At 29.7% G+C, this 22,517-nt stretch overlaps 1 protein-coding gene and 1 pseudogene across 4 annotated transcripts; one reads left to right on the plus strand and one right to left on the minus strand.

Annotated features, from left to right (window-relative positions):
- Positions 1-1,226: 1,226 nt before the first annotated feature.
- Positions 1,227-21,932, minus strand: LOC149877053 (uncharacterized). Of its 4 annotated transcripts, XM_090074800.1 has the most exons (6): positions 18,969-19,050; positions 18,800-18,835; positions 18,538-18,671; positions 17,528-17,665; positions 5,181-5,363; positions 1,227-2,513 (listed from the first exon to the last, which is right to left on the minus strand). In XM_090074800.1, the coding sequence occupies exons 4-6, from the start codon at positions 17,619-17,621 to the stop codon at positions 1,336-1,338; spliced, it is 1,455 nt and encodes a 484-aa protein (XP_089930926.1). In that variant the 5' UTR covers positions 17,622-17,665; positions 18,538-18,671; positions 18,800-18,835; positions 18,969-19,050; the 3' UTR covers positions 1,227-1,335. The 4 variants fall into 4 exon arrangements, with proteins under 4 accessions (XP_089930926.1, XP_089930925.1, XP_089930924.1 ...); XM_090074799.1 differs by lacking the exon at positions 18,969-19,050 and adding an exon at positions 21,450-21,924 and having other exon boundaries at positions 18,538-18,835; XM_090074798.1 differs by having other exon boundaries at positions 18,800-19,067.
- Positions 12,570-13,354, plus strand: LOC149877054 (uncharacterized; annotated as a pseudogene).
- Positions 21,933-22,517: the final 585 nt, after the last annotated feature.

The raw sequence follows: 22,517 nt of genomic DNA on the forward strand, positions 1-22,517 counted from the left end.
TGTTTTTTCGAAATTTTAAGACTTCGCTTCCAAGAGATTTTCCATCCTTCCATTGAGTTTTAAATCTAAATCTTCAATCTTAACCACGTCTCCCATAAGTTTTATTAAACAGATGGATCCAGCAAATTTCTCACAACCGGATTGGTTGCTTTGCGGTAAATTCCAAGTCCATAAGTTGCCAATTTTTCAGTGTTTTGCAGTTAACACCAAAATGGTGTCTTTGTAAGTAATTCTCTTTTTTTTTAACAGCTGCAATAGCGATCTTCATGGACTCCACTGTTGTATTCATTTAAACAGTCAAATGTCATATAGAATAGACTATTTATTTGAATATATTAAATGGCTTCGGATTTTTGTAGAAAGAACATAGGATGGCACAGTAAGCTGTCTAGTATTTTATGAGTTCTTCCACATATTTTACTTCATATAAAAATCATTCTAAAACATTAATTATTTTTCCTTTCGATTCTTCAAAATACACTGTGGTGAGTAATGCACTTTTATATTGATTGTTTAGAGCTCAAAAGTCATTACCAATGTCTAATAAAAATTGCACAGTTTGTGGTTATAATAAAGTAACACAAAAGTCACTTTTGTGTAATGGTGAGTTTCCACTCATCCGTTTTAGCTACGGGAAAGGGAAAGGGATAGGAAAATTAATCATGGGAGCATGCGCAATTTGTAATTTAATTTTGAAAATGAATCATGAGCATGCTCACATGATTAACTTTCCCATCCCTTTCCCTTTCCCGTAGCTAAAACGGATGAGTGGAAACTCACCTTTACTTTAAAAAGAAAAATAAATTGGTAATGACTTTGTAGTTCTGAACAACTAACCAAACGAAACATATTCACACGCGATTGGTAGCTTTTGCTTTTTTGTGATAGTTATTTTAATAGAAGGCTTAAATCTAACCAGTGTCAAATTTACCTAAAAGTCAACGTTTTTCGGCGTTACTTTATATCCAGTTTGTACATTTTGAACTTTCGACTTAAATTATGCGTTGAATAGCGCTCAAGTGTTTTATGTTGTGAAGTGCCATTAAATATATTAATAAATTAAAATCAAATCTGTAAAAAACGTTTTTAAGGTTTGGCTATTTATACAGCGCCAAAATACAGTCGTTTGAAAAGGCGGCTACATCTTTAGAAAAACTCAAGTTTATGTTAAGTTTTTAATGCTTTTTTAAGTGAATTAGAAGCCATTAAAAATTAGTGCTTTGATCATGATTATTTGAAAACTATTATGATTTCAAAAGATAAATATCTCATAGTAAAAATAATGCTAAAATAAAATCTAAACTAAGTTGTAACAAATTGAAAAAAATGGTTTGGTCACAAACAGAAACAATAAGGTCTTAAATGTGGGAACTCATTCATAATGCAGCGAGGTTGGTTGCCATAAAGATTTATCCTACTTATGTTTGGATCAACCATTGTAGCATTGTTACTTAAAATATCCACATTAGCTTCAAAAATTCCACCGCTAGGGTTTACAGTAAAAACAACTTCGTAGTATTGTTTAGACACAGCAGTTGTATCTAGTACAACTTTGCACGAATCACAATTTTTATTTTTTTCGGTTTTTTTAAACTGAGTAACTGCATCTTTAGGGATTTTTAAACTGGCTTTCATAATGGTTCCTACAGATAAATTTGCGCAAAGACCTTTAATTTTTTTGTTTTCGTTTATTAAACGGTTAATATGATTAACTACTTCTTTGGTGGCGTTTCGTACTTTTACGTCTGATACTGAAACTATTTTATAAACCAGACATGGACACCAGTGTTCTTTGACACCTGAGTTTTCACAAGTTCTGTTTGCAGGGTCAATTTCGGTAAACAAGCTCTGTCCGATAAATGTTTTGTTAGGGAGATCTGGGTAACTCAGCATATGTTGAAGTGTTGCATACACATCAAAATGGTTAGTTAAAACATTTGCATTTTTTTTCAACGCTGCAAAGAGCTCTGAGTGTTTAGATTTAAAAATAGGGGGTAGAGTAAATGAAAAAAATGGCAGCCTTTCTTCTAGCTTTCCTTGTGTTGTATGACGGAAATCACCAATGCGTGCACCGTGATCTCCGAAAATAATAAAAATGGTTTGATTAATTCTTATCGGGGATTTAAAGAAATTAATCATTTCTACAAGATCATCGTCAATCACCTGTAAATTATTGAAATCGTTGTGGGCAATTGCTGCGTGCATTGTTAAAGACATTTTTGGAAGATCCTCGTAAGTTTCAATAAAAGTCTTGAGAAATTTATTGCCATATTCAACATCGCATTTTAGTGAGCCGGTTTGTGCTAACCAATAAGGGCGAAGGTACCACGATGTTGGAGTTTCATTGAATCCATTCAAACGGTAGTTAAAGGAGCTGTAACCGGGGTTATCTTCACTGAACATTGTTACATATCCAGCTCGGTGGAGATCTTTAAATATGAAATCAAACTGATCACAAGTGCCATTTTTCGTATAACCTCTTCTTGTTTCTGGAAGATTTTCCTCTATTTCACCTTAAAATTTCAAAATGAATAAATTTTTTTTAAGTTAACAAAAGAACGAAGATTGTAAAGGTGACACGAAAATACTGCAAAGCATTTAATACATTAGCCATCTAAAAAAAATGTTCTAAAATCAACTTTTCAAATTAAGCAATTTAATTAATCAACTCGTCAAATTGCATCATTTGAAGACAAAAATGGTTAGTAGAAAAAGAAACTGAAAAGTATTTTTCAAAATACTTATATAATCATATTCAAAAATATTTTGTTGGAATGGCTGTGCATTTTATAAATATATAAAAAAAATATCACAAATGTTAACTAAATTGGAATTATCTTATATGTTAAAGCAACATAAACAAAAGTTTGAAACAGTTTTAGATATTTTGTGCCGTAAACCATTTTTACTTTCAACAACCGCGGGTAACTTTGCACAGCTTTATGTCAAAGATAGTGTGTCCTCTAGCAGTTAAAAATGAGAATTGCAAATCACTTTAAAATCCGATGATTGGTTTAAAATGGATGGTTGGTGTCAAAACTAAAAGTTTTGATAAGCATTACAACCCGATTTATGGCAACAGAAAAACAAAACTTATTTTTCGCAAAATTTTATATGCGCAGCAGATCACAACTAACCTCAAAAGTAAGTGATGTGATCTTCCTTAAACTTCTAAAATCGGATAAATTATAAAGTAATTTTTGCTTTTCAAACTTTGAAACAAACTGTAAAGTTTTTCAACAGTTTTCTGTTTCATGAAATCGATGTTAATTTATTTAGTTCAACTTTCAAAACATTTTTTGAATTAAAAAACCAAACGAAAACTACCTTCAACAAAAGTACAAAATTCAATCTTCGTATAATAAATTATAATAATGATAATATATCAATATATAGTATGTATTAATTTGATAAAATAATTTGGATACCACAAACCTATCTCAAACCTGACGACGTGAGGCTAGAATTTCAAAATTTCTGCTGATGCGTTGCATAGTGACTCAAAACAACAAAAAAATAGCAATAAACCCCTCACAACTTTCTTGTATTTTATATGTATTTTAGTGCCCTTTTTTTAATAATATTAAATTACGATGGTTATATATTTAAAAAAAAAAGAAAAAAACTTTTTTATGTTTTATAGTTAAAAGAAGTTAAAAAATTCAATAATATTTTCAAAAAAATCTAAAAAATGAGAGATTTTTATTTAGTGAAAAGGGAGACTTTTTAATCTAAATAAAAGTAATTTTTTTACTATTCGATAATTTTTTTACTATTCGATCATATTTGAAATAACTTCACTCGACAACTTCAGTTTTTCCTGTAATATACATGTAAAATTATCTATTTAAATGTTAATGTAATATACATGTAAAATTATCTATTTAAATATTAATGCAGTGTTATTAAAATAAACCTATTGTGATAATTGTCAAAGCAATAATAGCATAAAACTTTAAACAGTGTTAAGTAAAAAAATGTATAAACAATTAAAAATTGTTTCTGATATATTAAAGATTTTATCATATTGACGTTTGCTCGAATAAAGCCTTTTCAGTACAGCTTTTGTATTTTTATTTTGAATGGTGATGTTTTTAGTCAACTATAAGATTTATCTTACAATGTTTGATAATAAAGCATTCAATGCACTCTTTTAATGTTAATGCACAGTTAATGCACTCACTTATGTTACTTACAGACAAACAATCCACTCAATCTTGCAATGTAGTCTTCATTTGAGTTATAAAACGAAAATAAAACGTTTAAGGTAAACATATAAAAAAAGTTTTAGTTGAACTTCAGACGACGGTTAAGCCTATCTGTTGACATGCCTAAAGTTGGGTTAGGCAATAGCAATTATGGTAATACTGCCAGAAGAGCATTTAAAAATCATGAAGTTTTTTCTGAATTTACTAAAGTTGATTGTGATATAATTAAAAGTTTGCATAACATTTTCATTACCATATCTTATAAATATCCAATTAGTAACAATGAATTAGATTTATACTGCACCGAAAAAGCTAAATTTATAGTGAGTTTGTACAACTGGTATATTATGCCTGCTACTGTACACAATCTGCTACTGCATAGTTCTGCCATATCACGTAAACTAACTTTGCCAATTGGGGTATATTCGGACTATATTTAGACTTCAGGTTAAAATCAATGATGAATCAGATGCACTACCTTCTAGTAAGGTCAGATCCAAAAGTGTCAAGCATTTCTTTTAGAAAACATAAGAATTATCAAGGAAAACCATTGCCGGATCAAGTTATCAAATTAATTGTAATGTAAATAATAAAATAAATATAAAAAATCTGAAATGAAGCTTTTTTTCTATACATCGACATCCTTTAAAAATCATCGTTTTACAAATATCAAGTTGAGTAATGTAACAGTGTTGTGCTTTGGCTTGAAGGTTCTAAGATTTTAACTAAAAATATTTTTCACGCGTGTAGCCAAACTTAGCGTGCGAACGCGTATGCGTGTAAAGTATGCGTCAAAGGTGCGCGTAGTAAATATTATTGTTAACAAATCTAAATTCTTTGACCCGAAAAACTATTATTTTCACAATAAATATGTTTATTTAATATGTCTTAATAAATCTTTTGTGTTCTACACAAATAATTATAGTACTTGAGGGTAAAACTACATTAAAAGAAAATTGTGCTAAACCTTACCTATTAGAATTCCAGATAATTGTGCCGTTGTACCATCGCCAATAATTGTATGTCCTTTTAAGATTATAGTATTTTCATCATTTAAAAGATGATTCATACTCTTCTTTAAATGTCGATGGAAATTCCCATTGGATTGAGAATCGATCATTAGAAATACAATATCCAATCCCAAACCTTTAACATCTAAAAAAAAAAGTAAAAATTTTAAATGTTCATTAAGTTATTACTTTAGGCTTCGTTTTGGAAACATTTTGAAACGCCACTTACTAGTTATGGTAAACTAACTACGTACGTTGATTGAATAAACTAAAAGTTTCATTTACAAAACAAAATTCCAAGATTGGAAATTTCACTTTCATGCCATTTACGAAAAAATAATTTCCGCGAAAATTTACGAGTAATTAAAATATTAGTTTGTGATGAGGTTGTAGTTTAAAATTTTGAACTAGCCTCTTCCATGCACAATGGTCAATTTTAGTCAAGAATGTAGAAAAACCCAAAGACGGTTTAAAAACACAATAACGTTGTAAATAACAATAAAAATACTATTTATTTGCAGAAAACAAAACTAAAACTACTTGAAATTAAATTTTTTTGGCTTTTTTTAAACATTTTAATCTTCAATGTCCGACTCATCACTTTCTGTTTCAATATCTAGTAGAAAAATTGTTGGTAGTTTCAAAATGGAAACTTCCTGTAGACAAAGGCTTTACGTTTTCTCCTCGCCAGCTGTTTCTTTTTGTATGAAACTTCAAGGACGACTGGGTCACTGAAGTTCATAAGTCTATGAAAGAGATCAAACACGCTATTTAACTGCGAAGAGATTTGTGAGTGAAACATTCGTCTCAAAACTTTGTTGTTTCCTTCATGATTTCTAAAGACCAATTTGCAATGATCTAACAACCATGCTCTAAGATTTTTTATAGAGAAGTTGATACCATTATTACAACTTTTCACCTTTTTTTTTCAATAGAAAAAGTTCATTTTTTCAAAAAAATAATCGTTTTTTTTTTTGGATAAAAGCCATGTAATAAACAGTTTAAATTTTGCCAATCTTCGCCACAACCACTTGCTAGTAGTCGCCACCGTTGATAACATGGACGTAAAAGAGATGGACGTGCAACGATACTTTTTTTAACAGCATCAATAGCATCGCGTAGTCGCATAGCTATCTGTATTTTGTCCAGCCCTCGTAGATAAAATATTCATTTTTATTTTTACGGTAAAATGGCATAAATGGATCACTGATTGGAAATACAATAAGTATGGGAATTACATATTTCTAGTTCATAACTATCGTACATTTAAAAATGCTTCATTTATACTGTAATGATGAGCAGTTTTTATAATATTAAAAGTTATACATATTTTATTTACTAAATTAAGTTCAATTTAGAAATAAAATTTTACTAAACTCTTTTAAATTTGCTAAGCTCACTTGAGAACCCTCTATTTGCTGTTACTTAAAAATTTATTCATAAAAGTAACAATGCATTGCGGTTTTTTTGTATTCAAATGGCAGTGTATGGCCTTGTTGTTCCTACATACAACATGGCCTTGCACTACCATTTGAATACAAAATACAAACATAAAAAAAAAATAACTACATAACAATACAAAACAAAAAAAGCTGCAATAAAAACAATTACAGTACTGTGGTGTTTTAAGATCATTAAAAAATATTTAATTAGGGGAGAACCTTAATGAGTGGGACAAACTCAGATTCTTATACAAGCATCGATGTAAGGATATTCAAATTCCTGTAACAAAGAATGATAGAAACAAGAACTCAACTGACCGACTCATCCATCCTATTGCTCTATGACCGTAATGACAATGGATGTTATTGTGTTTTCGAATGTAAAAAGTAATTTTTAAAAATGTTTTTTTTTTCTGATTTTGCAGCAATTTTTGAAGTTACGGAGAATAAAATTCCATGCTTAAATAGATAACAGTCTCTAGTACTACAGTGAGTAAAACATTCAAGCTTAATTAATGGTGTTTTTGGTGTGACTAATCATTTTTGGATAAAGTGATGAGCATATTGAATGGGACAAAATACTACCTATTGAATGAATTTAATAAAGTATTATTTACAGCTCAGCAGAGGGATGCTGCAGTCCCTTACTTTTATCCCCATGGGTAATGGGTATTATTTACACACTTTTATACTGCAATATTTTACTTAAATAAAAATAACTAAATATAATATTCTAAAATTAGAAAGTTCTGCTTGGATTGAAATTTAATTAGAGTTAAAATGTTTAAAGTTAAAAATATTTTTTGTGTGGTCTTTATGTATGTATCTATATATTTAACTACATTTACAATTAATAAACTAATTTGAAAAATGATTAAATTAAATACGTTTATTTTTAATTCTTTTATGTTTGTCCCATTCAATGAGACATAATTAATGAATGGGACAAATGTCATGCTCCAATAAAACTCTCTTTTTTCCAATAGCCAAATGCAAATTCAATTTTTTTGTTTTACTATATCATTGAGCAAGAGTCGGTGGTTATAAAACATATTTAAATATATAAATTAAACAATTTTATCTACGTTTAAAAAGCATTTTGCAAAAACTGTCCCATTCATTGAGGTTTTCCCCAACTTCAATTTTTTTTTAAGTGATTCGTTTCCTACCATTTCTGAGTTGTACAATTCGTCAGATTGGTAGAAAAACTCATCTCAAGTAAAAGATATCTGATTTGAGATGTAGTTGATAAAAATTTTTTAATTTTTTTTACCTATCTTATGATCTTTTTTAAGTGGACAAAATAATAATTTTATTGAATTATAATTCTAACTAGCGATCGCCTGTTACAGTATTTATACTATTTATATGTCAGAATACTAAATATGCGGTATACTTGACCGTATAATTTCTCAAATATAATTTTGCTTTTACTTTTAAAGAAGTTAAATATTTAATCCAACAAAACAAATAAAAGATTTTAACTCTGTGCTAATTTTACTATCGAACTAGGGGGGGTTGGGGGAGGGGTTGGGGGTGAGGGGTGGATGGGTTTGAAAATTTGTCTGGTTCCCTTGTCGGCTACCATAATCCAAAAATAAAATTTCGTGTGAACTAAGAGTGATGCGGGCATCTCCTACTTTGCAACATTTTTTTTTTGTACTCGCACAAGTTACACTTGCAATCGTAAAAAAAGTTGCATCGAACAACTTTTTACCGTATCCGGACTCCGGGATACGGTAAAAGCTACTTTAATACGACTCAAAGCTTTCAAATATTTCTCGAATTTTTCAAGAGAAAATGGTTGCCTTCGATAAGAAATAGAAGAGTTCCGAAAAAGAAGCAATACTTTTAAAAATCTTTAAAATCGTTATCATTTTACTGACTTTTTTAATATAGGAGAAGGTGGGGTACAGTGAATCGAGGGGCATAGTGAATAAAATAAGAGGCATTTTCTCAATGATTTTGTTCATCATAATATTGTCATCATTTTATATACTCATATATCAGCCATATTTATAGTAATTATGCTATAAAATTTGACTGCCGGTTTTTAGTAGGTAAAATTTTTGTTTTTAGTTTCAGTAAATTTTTACCTTCTTTTTGTTATGGAGATCACGGTTGAAATAATTTAAAAAGTTGATGTTTTTTATTCGGATTATAGACATTTTTTGCTTCCTTTTAGCAGTTTAGATTTTCTTTTACAAACGCTCGTTCTCCTAAGAAATTAGACTTGAATTTAATTTGTTATGGGGGGGGCACAGTGAATTGGGGTACAGTGAATCGGTTGATTCACTGCGCCCCAATAATGATCTTAAAAATTAAATTCATGCAAACAAATCTATTAGTTTGAAGTTATGAGATATTGTGTTACTATTACTTTTGAACAACTTTAGATATATGTAGATAAAAATATATTTAGAATAACTTTTTTTAATTTCATGAAGTAAAAAAGCTTTGAATTAAGAATTATTTGATTATGTTTAATTAATATTTGATGTGTATATTATTTCAAAAAAATAATTTAACAAAATACTGCCCACATAATTTCATTATAAACAACAATGGTTGTTTATTTGCTTTAGTCAATATGGTTAGAAATTGAAAACAGATAGATAAAAAATTTGGTAACACAAATCTGAAAACATGAAGAAAGCAGTGAATATGATAATTTAGAAAGGGCAAAGCATTTCTGCTGAAAGCAAGTATAGTAAAATTGTATTTTTAAGTTTATATTGGTATGTAGAAAAAGCTTAACAATATCGTCTTGATGATAAAGTACACACCAAACTACAAATGCAGACAGGTTTTCACTAATGAAGAAATATTGTTAAAAGATTACATTTTGAAGGCCTTTAGTGTACATGATGGACTTACTTGCATACAGATAAAAAAATTTGCATGTGGTTTTGCTGACCACAACAGTAAATTGCAAGCATAGTAAAATTGTATTTTCAAGCTTATCATCATTAAGACAACCATGTGGTCGAAAACGAAAGACCTCAGGAAGATATGACCAATATCTGATGCTGGAGAGTATCAAAAATCCAAAAAAGACAAGTGACCAATTAATGAATGATTTAGCTACGCATGACATCCATGTCTGCTTGAGAACTGTGCGGAGGAGGAGGTTGATTGCTGTTAGAAGGTTTGCCAGAAAACCTTCTAAAAAACCATTACTTATAGATGTCATGAAGAAGAATCGTCTCTTTGGGTAAAGGAATGTAAAAAGTGGACTAAAGAACAATGGAGAAGGGTAAGACAAAGTGTGTTTTTTAAATTTACAGCTACTTTATTTATTATATTTATATAATCATACTATTTTCAAAAATTGAAGCTATTAAATTGAAGAGACTTGATAACAGGTAACTTGTTTATTTATTGATTGCAGGTTTTATTTTCGGATGAATCATATTTTGAAGTGCAAGGTCAGCGGTCACAGTTTGTTCGTCATTCTGATGGTGAGTATATACAACCCGGACACATTAAACAATATGCCAAGCATCCAGAAAAGATGTTTTGTGGTTGTTTCTCTACTTTTGGACCAGGAAGACTCTACCCAGTTACTGGCATGATGAACTCTGACACTTAAATTGAGGTTCTGCAAACACATTTAATTCCAGAGGTGTTAAAAGTGTTTCCAAATGGAAACAAAATATTACAGCAGGACTTAGCCACTGCCATACATCCAAAGTAGTCAAGAAATTCATGGTAAAAAAAAATATTAAAGCACTGAAATGGCCAGGCAACTCCCCAGATTTTAATCCAATTGAGAATCAAAAGTAAAAAAAGGACTGTGAAAACATGACTGCCCAACTAACACAAAGCTTACCATCACTATCCTTCAGATTTGGATTGAAGACAAATACATCTAAAACATTTGTAAAAATTTGGTGAGTTATATGCCAATTTGGGTGCAGAAAGTCACAGCAGCACTAGGAGGGCACATAAAATACTAGTGCATGAGTTTTTATTTTATTAGAGTAAGAAAACTTAAAATTTCCTGGATTTTTATTGTTTTTAATTTTGATGCAATTAATTTTCACAATATTCCCAGCAAGTACACAACGTTGAAGCAACGTTGAAATAACGTTGATCAACGTCGATCAACGTTATTTCAGCGTGGTTTCAACGTTGTGTGCTTGCTGGGCTGTATAATCATGCTGCAAATGCTTTTATGAACAATCCAGGTAAGCCCATAAAATATTTTATGACATTTCAAGCTTGGTTGCTTTGCTTTCCCTTTTGCATTTAGACCTAAAAATATAGTTTCAGGATTTCGATGTATAAGGATTTTTCCATTCAATCCAATAGTTTTTAGTGATGAAGACTTTTTTAACTATTAAGTCACTGATTGACCAAACAATTGATAAAACAATGCAATTTTGATTTCAAAATTCAAATTCAAAGGACTCCATCATATAAGGATGTTGAACTTTCAAGTTCCAACTTCAAAGAATTCATAATGCCAGGATCTTCAACCTCAAAATTATCTCCTGAAGTAATAATCCCCTTTCCACAAGCATCGCCAAGAAAAAATAGAGACAGAAAAAAATAAGGAAAAACATTAATTTTAACAGTCGAATGTAATGTAGATAATGTACTCCTGTATAGAATGACTTTGCTAAGCAGAAAAATATAAATTCACAAAGAAAAGTAAGACTGAGCAGAATTGCAAAAAACAATTGCAGCTAAAAATCAAATGAGGCAGTTTAAACAACTTTCTTAAGTTGTGACTTCACAGATGGTGAAAATGATAGCACCAGTGGTCTCACGTATGAGACCCTGTTTCAAAACAAAAAGATATTGATTTCTAGTAATTACATTTAGTAAAACTTACTACTAAAAAAAAATTTATTCATGTTGGTAAAATTATTAGCATATAAAAAATTAAGGCATGTTTGAGAATAATTTGAGAAAGCCTTTATTTTCCTTTATTCTTCCCACAGTTGATCATATTTCTGAAGTGTCACTTGAAGATATTCTAGGAAAATTACATAGATCACTACTTAATGAAGGGACTGCTTGAGTTCCATGTCATTTTATTTTTGGGCTTTACAGATTATGATGATGCACTCTGTTATTATGTTTACTTTTAAAAAATGTTGTTATATAGATTGTTGAATAAGTTTTTTTTATCAATAAAATCCTTCTCAATTTTCAATGCCTATTTTTTCGATTTTATCTAATTACCAAAATTATGCCAAAAACATAGTGTACAGTGTCTTTCCTCCCTCAGTCTCAAAATTATTCATTTTTCACCTATTCAATACTATTATTCACCTTATCATTATTGATTAGCTGTCCCCCATGTAGCGGTTCACTGTACCTCAGTACTGGGGTATAGTGAATCACTTAATGCAACTTACTTTAAACTTCTCTGTGAGCTGTTAGATAATAAATATTTGGGTTTTAGTGATTTCTTATCATGAAGGACATATATCTCAATCCTTTCGCCTATAAAAAGATAAAATACAGATTTTAACTTTTACTCAATTTAAAAAATAAAGAAATCTGATCCACTGTGCCCCAACTTCCCCTACAGTTTTTGCGTTTATTTTTTCGGCGTTTTCAAGATGTACAAAAATATTAACTTTCATGATATCAGGAAATATTTGAACGACAAAAAGTTTTCTGAAGATATAGACGAGAATGGAAGAAGGGTAAGCTTTAAAAATTTAATCCTAATTATTGTTTTTATTTAAATGTCTACAAACAAACTTTTGTTTCTTTTGTGGTGATAGATCGAGAAGAGCAACTAAACATAGTTAAAGAAGTTCATGAAGGTCTAGGAATTTCAGAGAGAGCTTTTGCATTAGCTAATCACCTTAGCATTAATGCTGTTAGAAAACAAATATCTACAATATTTTTTTGGCATTCAATAGTGGAGGATATCACAAAACATTTAAATCAATGTGAGCAATGTCAGAAAACCTCTAACAGAAATCTTAGTGTCTCCTGCTTTAAAACCTGTTAAAGTGGGACAACAAGTAATGAAGCAAGTTGGTGTAGCATTCTTAGCATTAGCATTCTTTCTCTGTAAGGTTATATGCAGACATGGTTGTTTAAAAATAAATATCAATGACCAAGATCGTGAGTTTGTAAACTATGTATCCTTTGCATTACATGACATGACAGGTACTCAGTAGCATGTTACCTCGGCTTACCATCCACAAGCCAATGGCCTTGTAGAGAGACAAATCAAACAATAAAGAAAGCAATCATCGAGGTCTTAAAGGAAAATGTTAAAAATTGGTTGTCAGTTTATGATGGAATCCTTTTTGCTCTACATGTTAAAGCGCATGATTAAATGGGGTTGTTACCATTTTTCCTTATGTACAACTGACAACCCTTATTTCCAATTGATGTAAAATAAATAGACTCAATGATGAATATAATCCTGTATATGATAAAGAGGTTTTACAAAAAGCTTTAGAATTGAAGAGAGAAATTGAAGAAAAAGCCATGAAAGTTATTGTTTGTTCACAAAAGAAACATAAAATAGGCTACGACAGAAAGCATGCAATAGCATCAAAGTATTATGTTGGTCAGAAAGTACTTTTTAGAAATCTTAAAAGAGATAGTAAGAAAGGTGCAAAAATTACTTCCTCATGGCTGGGATCATATGAGATTCTTGATATTTTATCGAATTCTACATGATTATTACGGAACAGTAAAAGGAATAACATATTGAAAAAAAAAAATACTCTCTACATCATCTTGTTGAAAAGGAAAGTAATTCAAAAATGTCTAAATTATCTTCAGAATGTGGTAATAAAGATGAATTTCAACGCCACCTCAACCTAATGAAACATCCCTCCAAAGGTTTTTCGCCAAAAAATTGCTGAAAAACTTGGGTTCAAAATACTTATGTCATCTTATTGATGGAAAAGAAAATGATGTACTTTTGAAAATGCATGCATGCAAAGCTGATGGATATTGTCAGGTTCTGCCAACGTGTTCGCGATCTGGTTGTGAAACACAAGACAACAGAGTCTTGCTCCAGTCTCTTATCAGGATATTTAGGTGATAACGTGGAAAGGTATCTCACCAAAAGTGGTATTACCACAGATGGTATATGGGCTACAGATGTAGAGATCCTTGGTACTGCAAATCTTATTGGAATTGATATAGTTGTGTGGTCATTCACAGGACAGAAACAACATGTCTCAAATATCCAGCATCTACTAAACTTGACCAACTAACACCTCATACAATTCTTTTAGAAAATAAAAACAATCATTTTAATACTGCTTTGTCACTAAAAACTTCAAAGTGAGATATTTATATTGAAATAAAATGTTACTGGTTCCACTTGTTTTGTTTTTTTATGCTGTTTTACAAGAATATACAGTCCTATCAGAAGTATATCTAAACCCTTTCGTCTGATATATACGTCAATAATTTATGGCCTTCAGTTATTGGTAAACTTTTTTGATATGTGTTTGTGTTAAAAGTAAAGTCTTCTAATGGTAAGAATAATGGAACTCTACATAAGTGATTAAAAATCTAGCCTGGAAATGTATGCACTAAATGTTTCATAGAAAGAAAAATTGAAGTACCTTTAATGTTATATAACATGTATATTTTTACCCGCTCCTCCCATAAACTTTAACATCTCTGCTCAACTTGATGACAGTAAAACAATAACGAGTGCAGTAAATTTTTAACATTAAAATTTTACTGCACAGCAAAATTATAACGGAGTAAAATATTAACATGACACCGGATAAAAGTTATTTTTATTGTAATCCATCAATTAAATATTTTTCGAAAGCAGACCTTTATCACTGAACTTACTTTGAATGTTATCACTTTATTTCATATAATTTCTATCGATTACAAAATGATTAAACTAAAAACAGTCTAAGGTAAAGTCCGAAAGGCCAATTGTGCATCTTGATTTTTGTTTACTAAAAAATCTTTTTAAAGAATTAAAAATGAGTTGTCATAATGACGTCATAAAAGTGATATGAATAATCATGAGATCTTAAGTAAGAATGATATGAATGGTTATGAATTCATACAATTTTCTGATTTGTAGAATTCCTTTTTAAAATTGAGAATTTTAAACGACAATAATTTATCATAAAACGACAATGATTTATCATAAAATTTCTTCGAAAGTTACTATTTCTTATTGTAAAAAGTAAAGCAAAATTGATGAAACAAGGAACTCCACTGACAATACTAAACATAATTGAGCTTCACCAAACTTTATTGAACTTTACAACATTTTTTACTTTTTTAGATCCTTAAAATAAACTTTACTTACATTTGATTAAGATTTTTGATCCTGCTAAGTAACACAAATAAGTGAAATAACACACAAAATATTTCAATTAAAATCAATGATGGAAATGAAGTAAATGTGAAATAATGAATGCGTCTTTTTTTCAGCGTTGTATTAATGAATTTTTCATTGCTTGCATTTTGTTTACATGTTTAATATGTTGTCGTTGCAAAAAAGATCATGAAGTTTTCCCATTTAATTAAAGTCTTAAAAATAACAAAAGAAAAAAGTTGTTGGAGAAAAAGTCCCAACAGAAGCTACAACTCAATTGCAAAAGAGTTTCAAATACATTCCTACACCGTTAGTCGTGTTATTCAACGTTTCTCTCAAAAATATCTGCATTTTTTTTTTTTTTTTTTTTTTTTTTCACAAACAAATCAATAGGCCGGGTGAATAAAAACGAGCAATTGCTTTTACTCAGTAATTGGTCAGCTTTACGTGAATAAAAACTTCAACAACTTTTCTTAAGTTTTTATTCACGTAAAATTGAGCAATTACTGAGTAAATTGCTTACCTTTACACGAATAAAAATATGAGGGAAACTGCTGAAGTTTTTAATAAATCAAAATTTTCTTTTCTCCTAACAAAAATATTTCTTTAAAAATTTTCTCATTCATTTATACCGTATACCTTTTCCTAAAATATCCTTCAAAAACCGCCATAAACAACCGCAAAGGCATATTTACAATTCTTTGGTTTTCACTGGTAAAAAAAACTATTAAAACTATCAACTCAGTAACGTCATTAAATGTTCTAGCACTTTCCGCAACAAAATTACGATATCGATCAAACGAAAATCTTTTGGTGGAAACTGCTTTGGTCTTCAAGATAAAAAACTGGTTAGAATACTTATTTATAGATTTAAGATCAACCGTAGTCTCTCATTTAGAGAACGTGCAAATGAAACACATATATATTTTCTCATGGTTTTGTTGTAAAGTTCGAAATATATATGGTCTTCATTCTTTCAAATTACGAAAGGTGCCAACCTGTTCTGAAACACGAGATAAAAGTGCAAGAACCCGCTGTAAAACTTTGTAAGAACAATTTTATTTCTAAGACTTTCTGTATGATTGAAGACGATGAAACTGAAACCAAATATGATCACCAACAAATTCTTGGGACTACCAATTACATTCAAATATTGAGAAGCAGATAAGAAATATAAATGCACAAACCATGATAAGTTTGCTAAAAAAGCCTTGGTTTAGTATGCTGTTTGCAGTTGCAACAAAAAAACCTTATATTAGTGACCCACACTTACTAGTTAAAGAGTATTTACGAAAACGTCTCATACATTATTAAATCACATGATAATGGACCTATGTTCTGATCTGACTTGACTTTTTCATTATGGAAAACTGGTTATGAACTGGTAAAACTGGTATGAACAAAATTATATGAACTTTTGCCTAAAATGCCGTTCTCATTAATTATGTTTACACGCTTTGTACACAAAAACTTAATTTCAAAATAAATGATGTCAAAAAAAAATTGCCTTCAATATTTATTCATTTTACATTGATTTTATAGAACATAATTGTATTCATTAAGTTTTGTTTTTCCGTTTCGTTCCTATTTTTTCGAAAACTTATATTTCTCGAAATTCGTCGAACCAGACGATTTTTTACGAAAACAACCGAAAGGTTTTGAGAAAAAGAAATTTTTAATTCTGACCAATGATATACTATATACACTAGATGTCTAACTTGCGGGATTTTTTATTGGACGAAAATTGAGGCCGTTTTTTTTGTTTACAAATTGAATCCGCCATTTGTAATAAGGGCAAAAGCTATATCCGACGTGCGAAATAAAAGTTAAAAATGCATGTTTTTGCCCGAATTAGAAATGGCTTCCACGGCTTCACTTTTCGGATCGAAGTTAGACATCTAGTATATATAATTGGCCGGGTGAATAAAAGTGAGCAACTGCTTTTACTTAGTAATTGGTAAGCTTTACGTGAAAAAAAACAACTTTTCTTAAGTTTTTATTAAAGTAAAATTGAGCAATTACTGAGTAAATTGCTTACCTTTACGTGAACAAAAATATGAAGAAAACTGCTGAAGTTTTTATTCACGTAAAGCTGACCAATTACTGAGTAAAAGCAATTGCTCATTTTTATTCACCCGGCCTAATATATCATTGATTCTGACTTTTCGATAAACTTCGAGAACGAGATAAAAAAATTTTCAAATTTCCGAAAATTTCGAAATTTGTTGCAAAATTCTCGAAATTTATCGCAAACCGGAATTTTTTTCGACAAAATCATTGCTTAATAAATATAAAATATAAAGTAAAAAGCAGATGGTTAAAGTTTTTTAATTAAAATTAACTCTAATTAATCATGATAAACTGTACTCCTGATAAAAAAAAAAGGTTTTGAGTAATGACCATTTGTTTTTTTTTTGTTTTTTTTTTTTCTTTTTTTGGTTTTCTGATTATAAAGGATTTTGATTGAGCATAATTTCAAGCAAGAAATAAAAAGTTAAAAACTTTACTCACTGATGTTGTTACTTGAACAAATAAACGTTGTTGATGTTGTTACTATTTATGAACAAATAAACGTTCACTCACCTTTTCTCCTTTTTGCAGTTTTCCTAAAAAATTCTTCGGAACGTTTGCTTACATGAGCATGAAACTCGACGTGATCAGATCCGTTGATGAGCATTTTGACTCGAATGTAATCTTCGTCTAACTTAACCTCAAAGATGCCTGTCACAAATAAAAAGAAACTCAACTATAAAGTTTAAAGATAGATATATGTAAAGGGACAGTAATCACGACAGAACAATTGTGAAATTTCAATACATTTTTTCATGTTCATCTTTTTCAACAAATAAAATAAAAGTTGATAAAAGTTATTTTCTACAAATATGTTTGTCTTTTTAACAAACTTATATTATTTAAGGCCAGACATTAAGACACTAAAATCTTTGACAATTTAGTTTATCATTTACATGTGGTACTTTAAATACATTTTCCTACCCTAATGAACTTCTTACCATCAACGACTACAATAACAACAACAAAATTAAATGACATCCAGTAACAGTTACATTGTATTCATTTGAACTTATAACAATAGCATCGTTGACTGGCCTTTTAAAATTTTTAATCAATTACAAGTTGTAGCCAATCAAGAAGATGTAAACAAGTATTAATAATAACTATTATTAACTTAATTATTAAAAAAAGAACCTATAACACTTTTTACAATTCCATATTTACAGATAAATTGAACTGGTCCTTTTACATAACTCTATTGGGCTTAATGAGACCAAGAGAGTTCTACTAGGAATTTTATGCAAATGTTTGAGGAAAATTTATGATGCAAATTTTAGGTTTAAAGTCAACTTAAGGAATAAGTACTTTGATACATATATCCCTTATGATGGCATCAGAGATGAAAACTTTTGTGCTCAAGTTTGGAACGTTGTGTCATCAAAGGAACAAAAAAAAACACCTTTTACTATAGAAAAAAATAATTTTGTAACAAGTTTCCAACTCAATGTCTATTTTAATTAAATAATAAGAAATATCATGAGATTATGTTTGGAATTGCCCTGATTTTGACCCTTGATTACCTAGAAGTTCTAACTGATCTAATTAGACCGCTTGTCCAATCTTAACAACATGTCCAATCTTCTTAAAACGCCAAATGATGTAGAAAGTTGCATTTGACATAAGCCGCTCTGTAGCTAACCCTTCGGATGCAGTGCTAAACAGGACAATAGTTGTTTGATTTTCTAAACCCACTTTTAATTTTCGAGTATTTGTTTTTGTTCAGTAATAAAGATTTTGTTACAAAAGTTGTATCAAAAAATATTAATGAAAATATATTTTGACCTTTCGCGAAATTGTGGTACGCTGATGATATCGTCTCTAAACATCAGAATAAAATATGTGTTCATAAGCGTCTCTAAGTTCAGGTATTAAAGATTTAAATACAAAATTTAAAAAAACCACGGAAAATCACGAAAATTCAAAAGTTGTTGTTAAATATTTAAGGTCCTACGTATCGAAACTATAACGATACTATAATATTTCGGTACGATTTTGATTATCGTAAATCTTATCTTTATAGTTACGATTTGTTATCGTAACAAGTAAAAATGTTATCGCCAATCAATAGGGGGTGAACAAAAATGAGCAATTGCTTTTACTCAGTAATTGGTCAGCTTTACGTGAATAAAAGCTTCAGAAGTTTTCCTCATATTCTTATTCACGTAAAGTTAAGCAATTTATTCAGTAATTGCTCAACTTTATGTGAATAAAAGTATGAGGAAAAATGCTGAAGCTTTTATTCACGTAAAGCTGACCAATTACTGAAAAAAAGCAGTTGCTCATTTTTATTCTCCCGGCCTATATATATACCCAACTTGTTTCATATATATATATATATATATATGAAACAAGTATATTCATATATATATATATATATATATATATATATATATATATATATATATATATATATATATATATATATATATATATATATATATATATATATATATATATATGAAAACAGTTTAAATTAATTTATATTTTTTAAATATTAAAAACTATTGTAAAATTTCGAATATATTATAATTTTCGCGATATCTTGTTAATTCTCGGTGAAATTCAAAATGTACAAAGAAATAACAATTTCGATAATATCATTTGAAACGATAACAACAACAAAAAGTTATCGTTATTAAAGCGGTATGGTAGCTTTGATAATTTTATCGTTATTGTATCACATTATCGATTAATTATGATATGCGGACAACGATACGCAGGAGCTTATAAATATTGCGCTTGCAATTTCTTAAGTTAATCGTTAAGCTTAATTGCACTGGTCAACACGAATTTCTGGCAAAATAATTTAAACTAAATTCCAGCGAAATTTGAGCTGCTGATTACGAATGTGAACTCAGTTTTTGTCTATCACATCAAGATTTCCAGCTATATCATTTATCAATTTTTTAGAAAAATTGCTCATCGGCCTATATAACGATGGTTTCATGATAAAACACATACTTTTTATTACTACATTTTGCATATTCTTAATCAAGGAATAACAAAGATTAAAAAGTCCATGTATAGCAAATTAAATATAGTGACATATTTGAAATAGAAAAAACAAAGCTGCACACACACACAACTAATTTTTGGCTGATCTATAATGTATAGCTTCTAATTTATCTTTTGTTAAGCTCCAGCAAAAATCTGACATCGTATATGAGTCCCAGCGTCTTTGATACCGCTCTCCCATTGTTTTAATAAGTTTACTTGCTAAGTAGTGAATCTTGATACTCATTCTTCATCCAAGATTTCGCAAGCTCATCAGTAACTCTTCCACAATCTCTTTACAGTTGTCTGCTTTCTTACTTCCTAGAAAAATTCTGCACCACATTACAAAATGCATTTCAAGCTTTTTTTTCTATCTCATTCATTTATATGATAAAGTTTAGATCTCTCATAAGTGTTCTTATTTGAGGTCCATCAAATATTCCAGACATTTTTCTTCTCTTCACTAAGAGCAGGAAAAGTTGAACAAATCGCGAGGTTAGAATTATTTTGTTCAATCTCCAATTTTAAAAGTTGGGAGAAAATGAGTTATTAATTTTAGTAAGTAATCATTGCTTTTAAAATACGCTCTATTTTAGAAATTTTTTTCTAAATAATTTGTTTAAACATAAATTACGTAAAGCATAAGTTAGTATTTCTTTAAAAATTAAAGGTTAAATTTTAAATAATTTTTACTTTAAGAAAAAAATCAAAAACTTTCTCCCAACGTTTAAAGTTGGAGATAGAGCAAAATAATTCTAACCTCGCGAAATGTAATTGAAGTATTGTCCCCTGCGGTAAAGAACTTTGACAAACTACTTTATCAATCCAAGTTTTATGTGCAAAGAGGAAAGACAATACTTTTCCTATCCACTAAAGGATCAGTAATTACATTCTTATCGCTAGATGCGAAATTCTGTCACTTAGGCCATTAATTTTTCACCCAATGCTCTGCTGTATCTCCGCTGTCCCGGCAACGCGGAAAACAGGGGTATTTGAGGTCCTAGTAATAATTAAAACGGATATATAACGCATATGCGAACATGTGTAAATTGTGGAAATCAATGCTTTATCTTATGGAGGAAATAAGTTCTCTTTTACTTCCTATTAATGTTATCATTGACGTATGCAATCTGCACTTGTCCGCATATCCTTTACTTACCCTATTGCGCAAAAACGAGATGCGATAGAGAAAATGTAAGTTCAGATTTAAATTTCGCGCCCACAAATTACTTTAAAATTATTCTTTAAAGTTGACGTGCATACAAGAAGATCAGTATAAACTATTAGGCTTTCCATTTATAGTGAGTTAAACGCTCTCCTTTGATTAATACAGTTTTTTGACTGCAAAACTATTCTCACAACAGATATGTTTACTTGTAAACTTAAAAGTTAACAAATGAGTTAAAGTTTTTAAAACATTTTTTAAATTAAAAGATACCTTTATCATTGCGCTTTAAAAAAATAGGATCTGAAAAGTTCACACCAAAATCTTTATTTATATGCTTGTTGTTAGGATTGTGTCTGTATATGTAATAGACTTTAACGCCAGTCACGTTATCATATTTAGATGGCTGCAAGACATACTGTCCGTCTTTCGTTATTCTGCCATATTGTTTAATAGTACATTTCATAGAGCGACTCTTCATAAAATGCATAATATCAGAGCTAAATGGGTTAAGGTATGGTATAACACAGGCTATTTGTTTGCTGTTACTGTTTGAATTCTTTGTACTAAAATATTGCATTGCGAGTTCCTCAAGAGAACCAATCAAGGTGCTGTACTTTATATTATAAACAAGACTTTTATTTATAAAAATGGTTGAAGTTAAAACCACAATTGCTATTGTTAAGGTGCATAATCTGATTTTTCTTATTCCTTGTGTCATTTTTGAAGTCCTTTGCTTGTTGAAGCTAAAAAAAAAAGTCTACCATTGCAATTTAGAATTTATTTTACAGTTTATAGGTACATGATAATATAAAGTAGTATAATATAGATTTAATATAATATGATATATAACATAGATTTAATCTACAACCTTCTAAAACGATGGGCGCCTGATAACACGCACCTGAGCATTTTAACTGAAGCCTGAGAGTAAAAATTAAATCCAACTTTGTGCATATAATGTGAAAATATCAGTTTCTTTTCCTTAATATTACACGTTAGCTAATGTGGCAATTTCGTATTTTGTGTAATCATTTGAGGTTTCAAGTTTTAACCCAGCAAGCACACAACGTTGAAACAACGTTAAAAAAATGTTGATCGACGTTGATCAACGATATTTCAACGTTGTGTGCTTGCTGGGAAAATGCAGTTCGAAAATGAAAATATGAATAAAGCAATAGATAAATTTTTGTGATGCAGCTATAAAATTGAGATTTACTATGAAATTTAGCTCGAAGATGAAGAAAAGTAAACAGTGAGATATCAATTTCTTTCTTAACATAAGGAACTCAACCTTTCTTGAAGTTATTAGGCTTTATCAGCTCTGCAGGGACGATTAAA

This window comes from Hydra viridissima, unplaced genomic scaffold, assembly GCF_058129835.1.
Source record: "Hydra viridissima isolate aposymbiotic clone 2 unplaced genomic scaffold, HvirCarnegie_v1 scaffold_17, whole genome shotgun sequence".
Taxonomy (NCBI): Eukaryota; Metazoa; Cnidaria; class Hydrozoa; order Anthoathecata; family Hydridae; genus Hydra; species Hydra viridissima.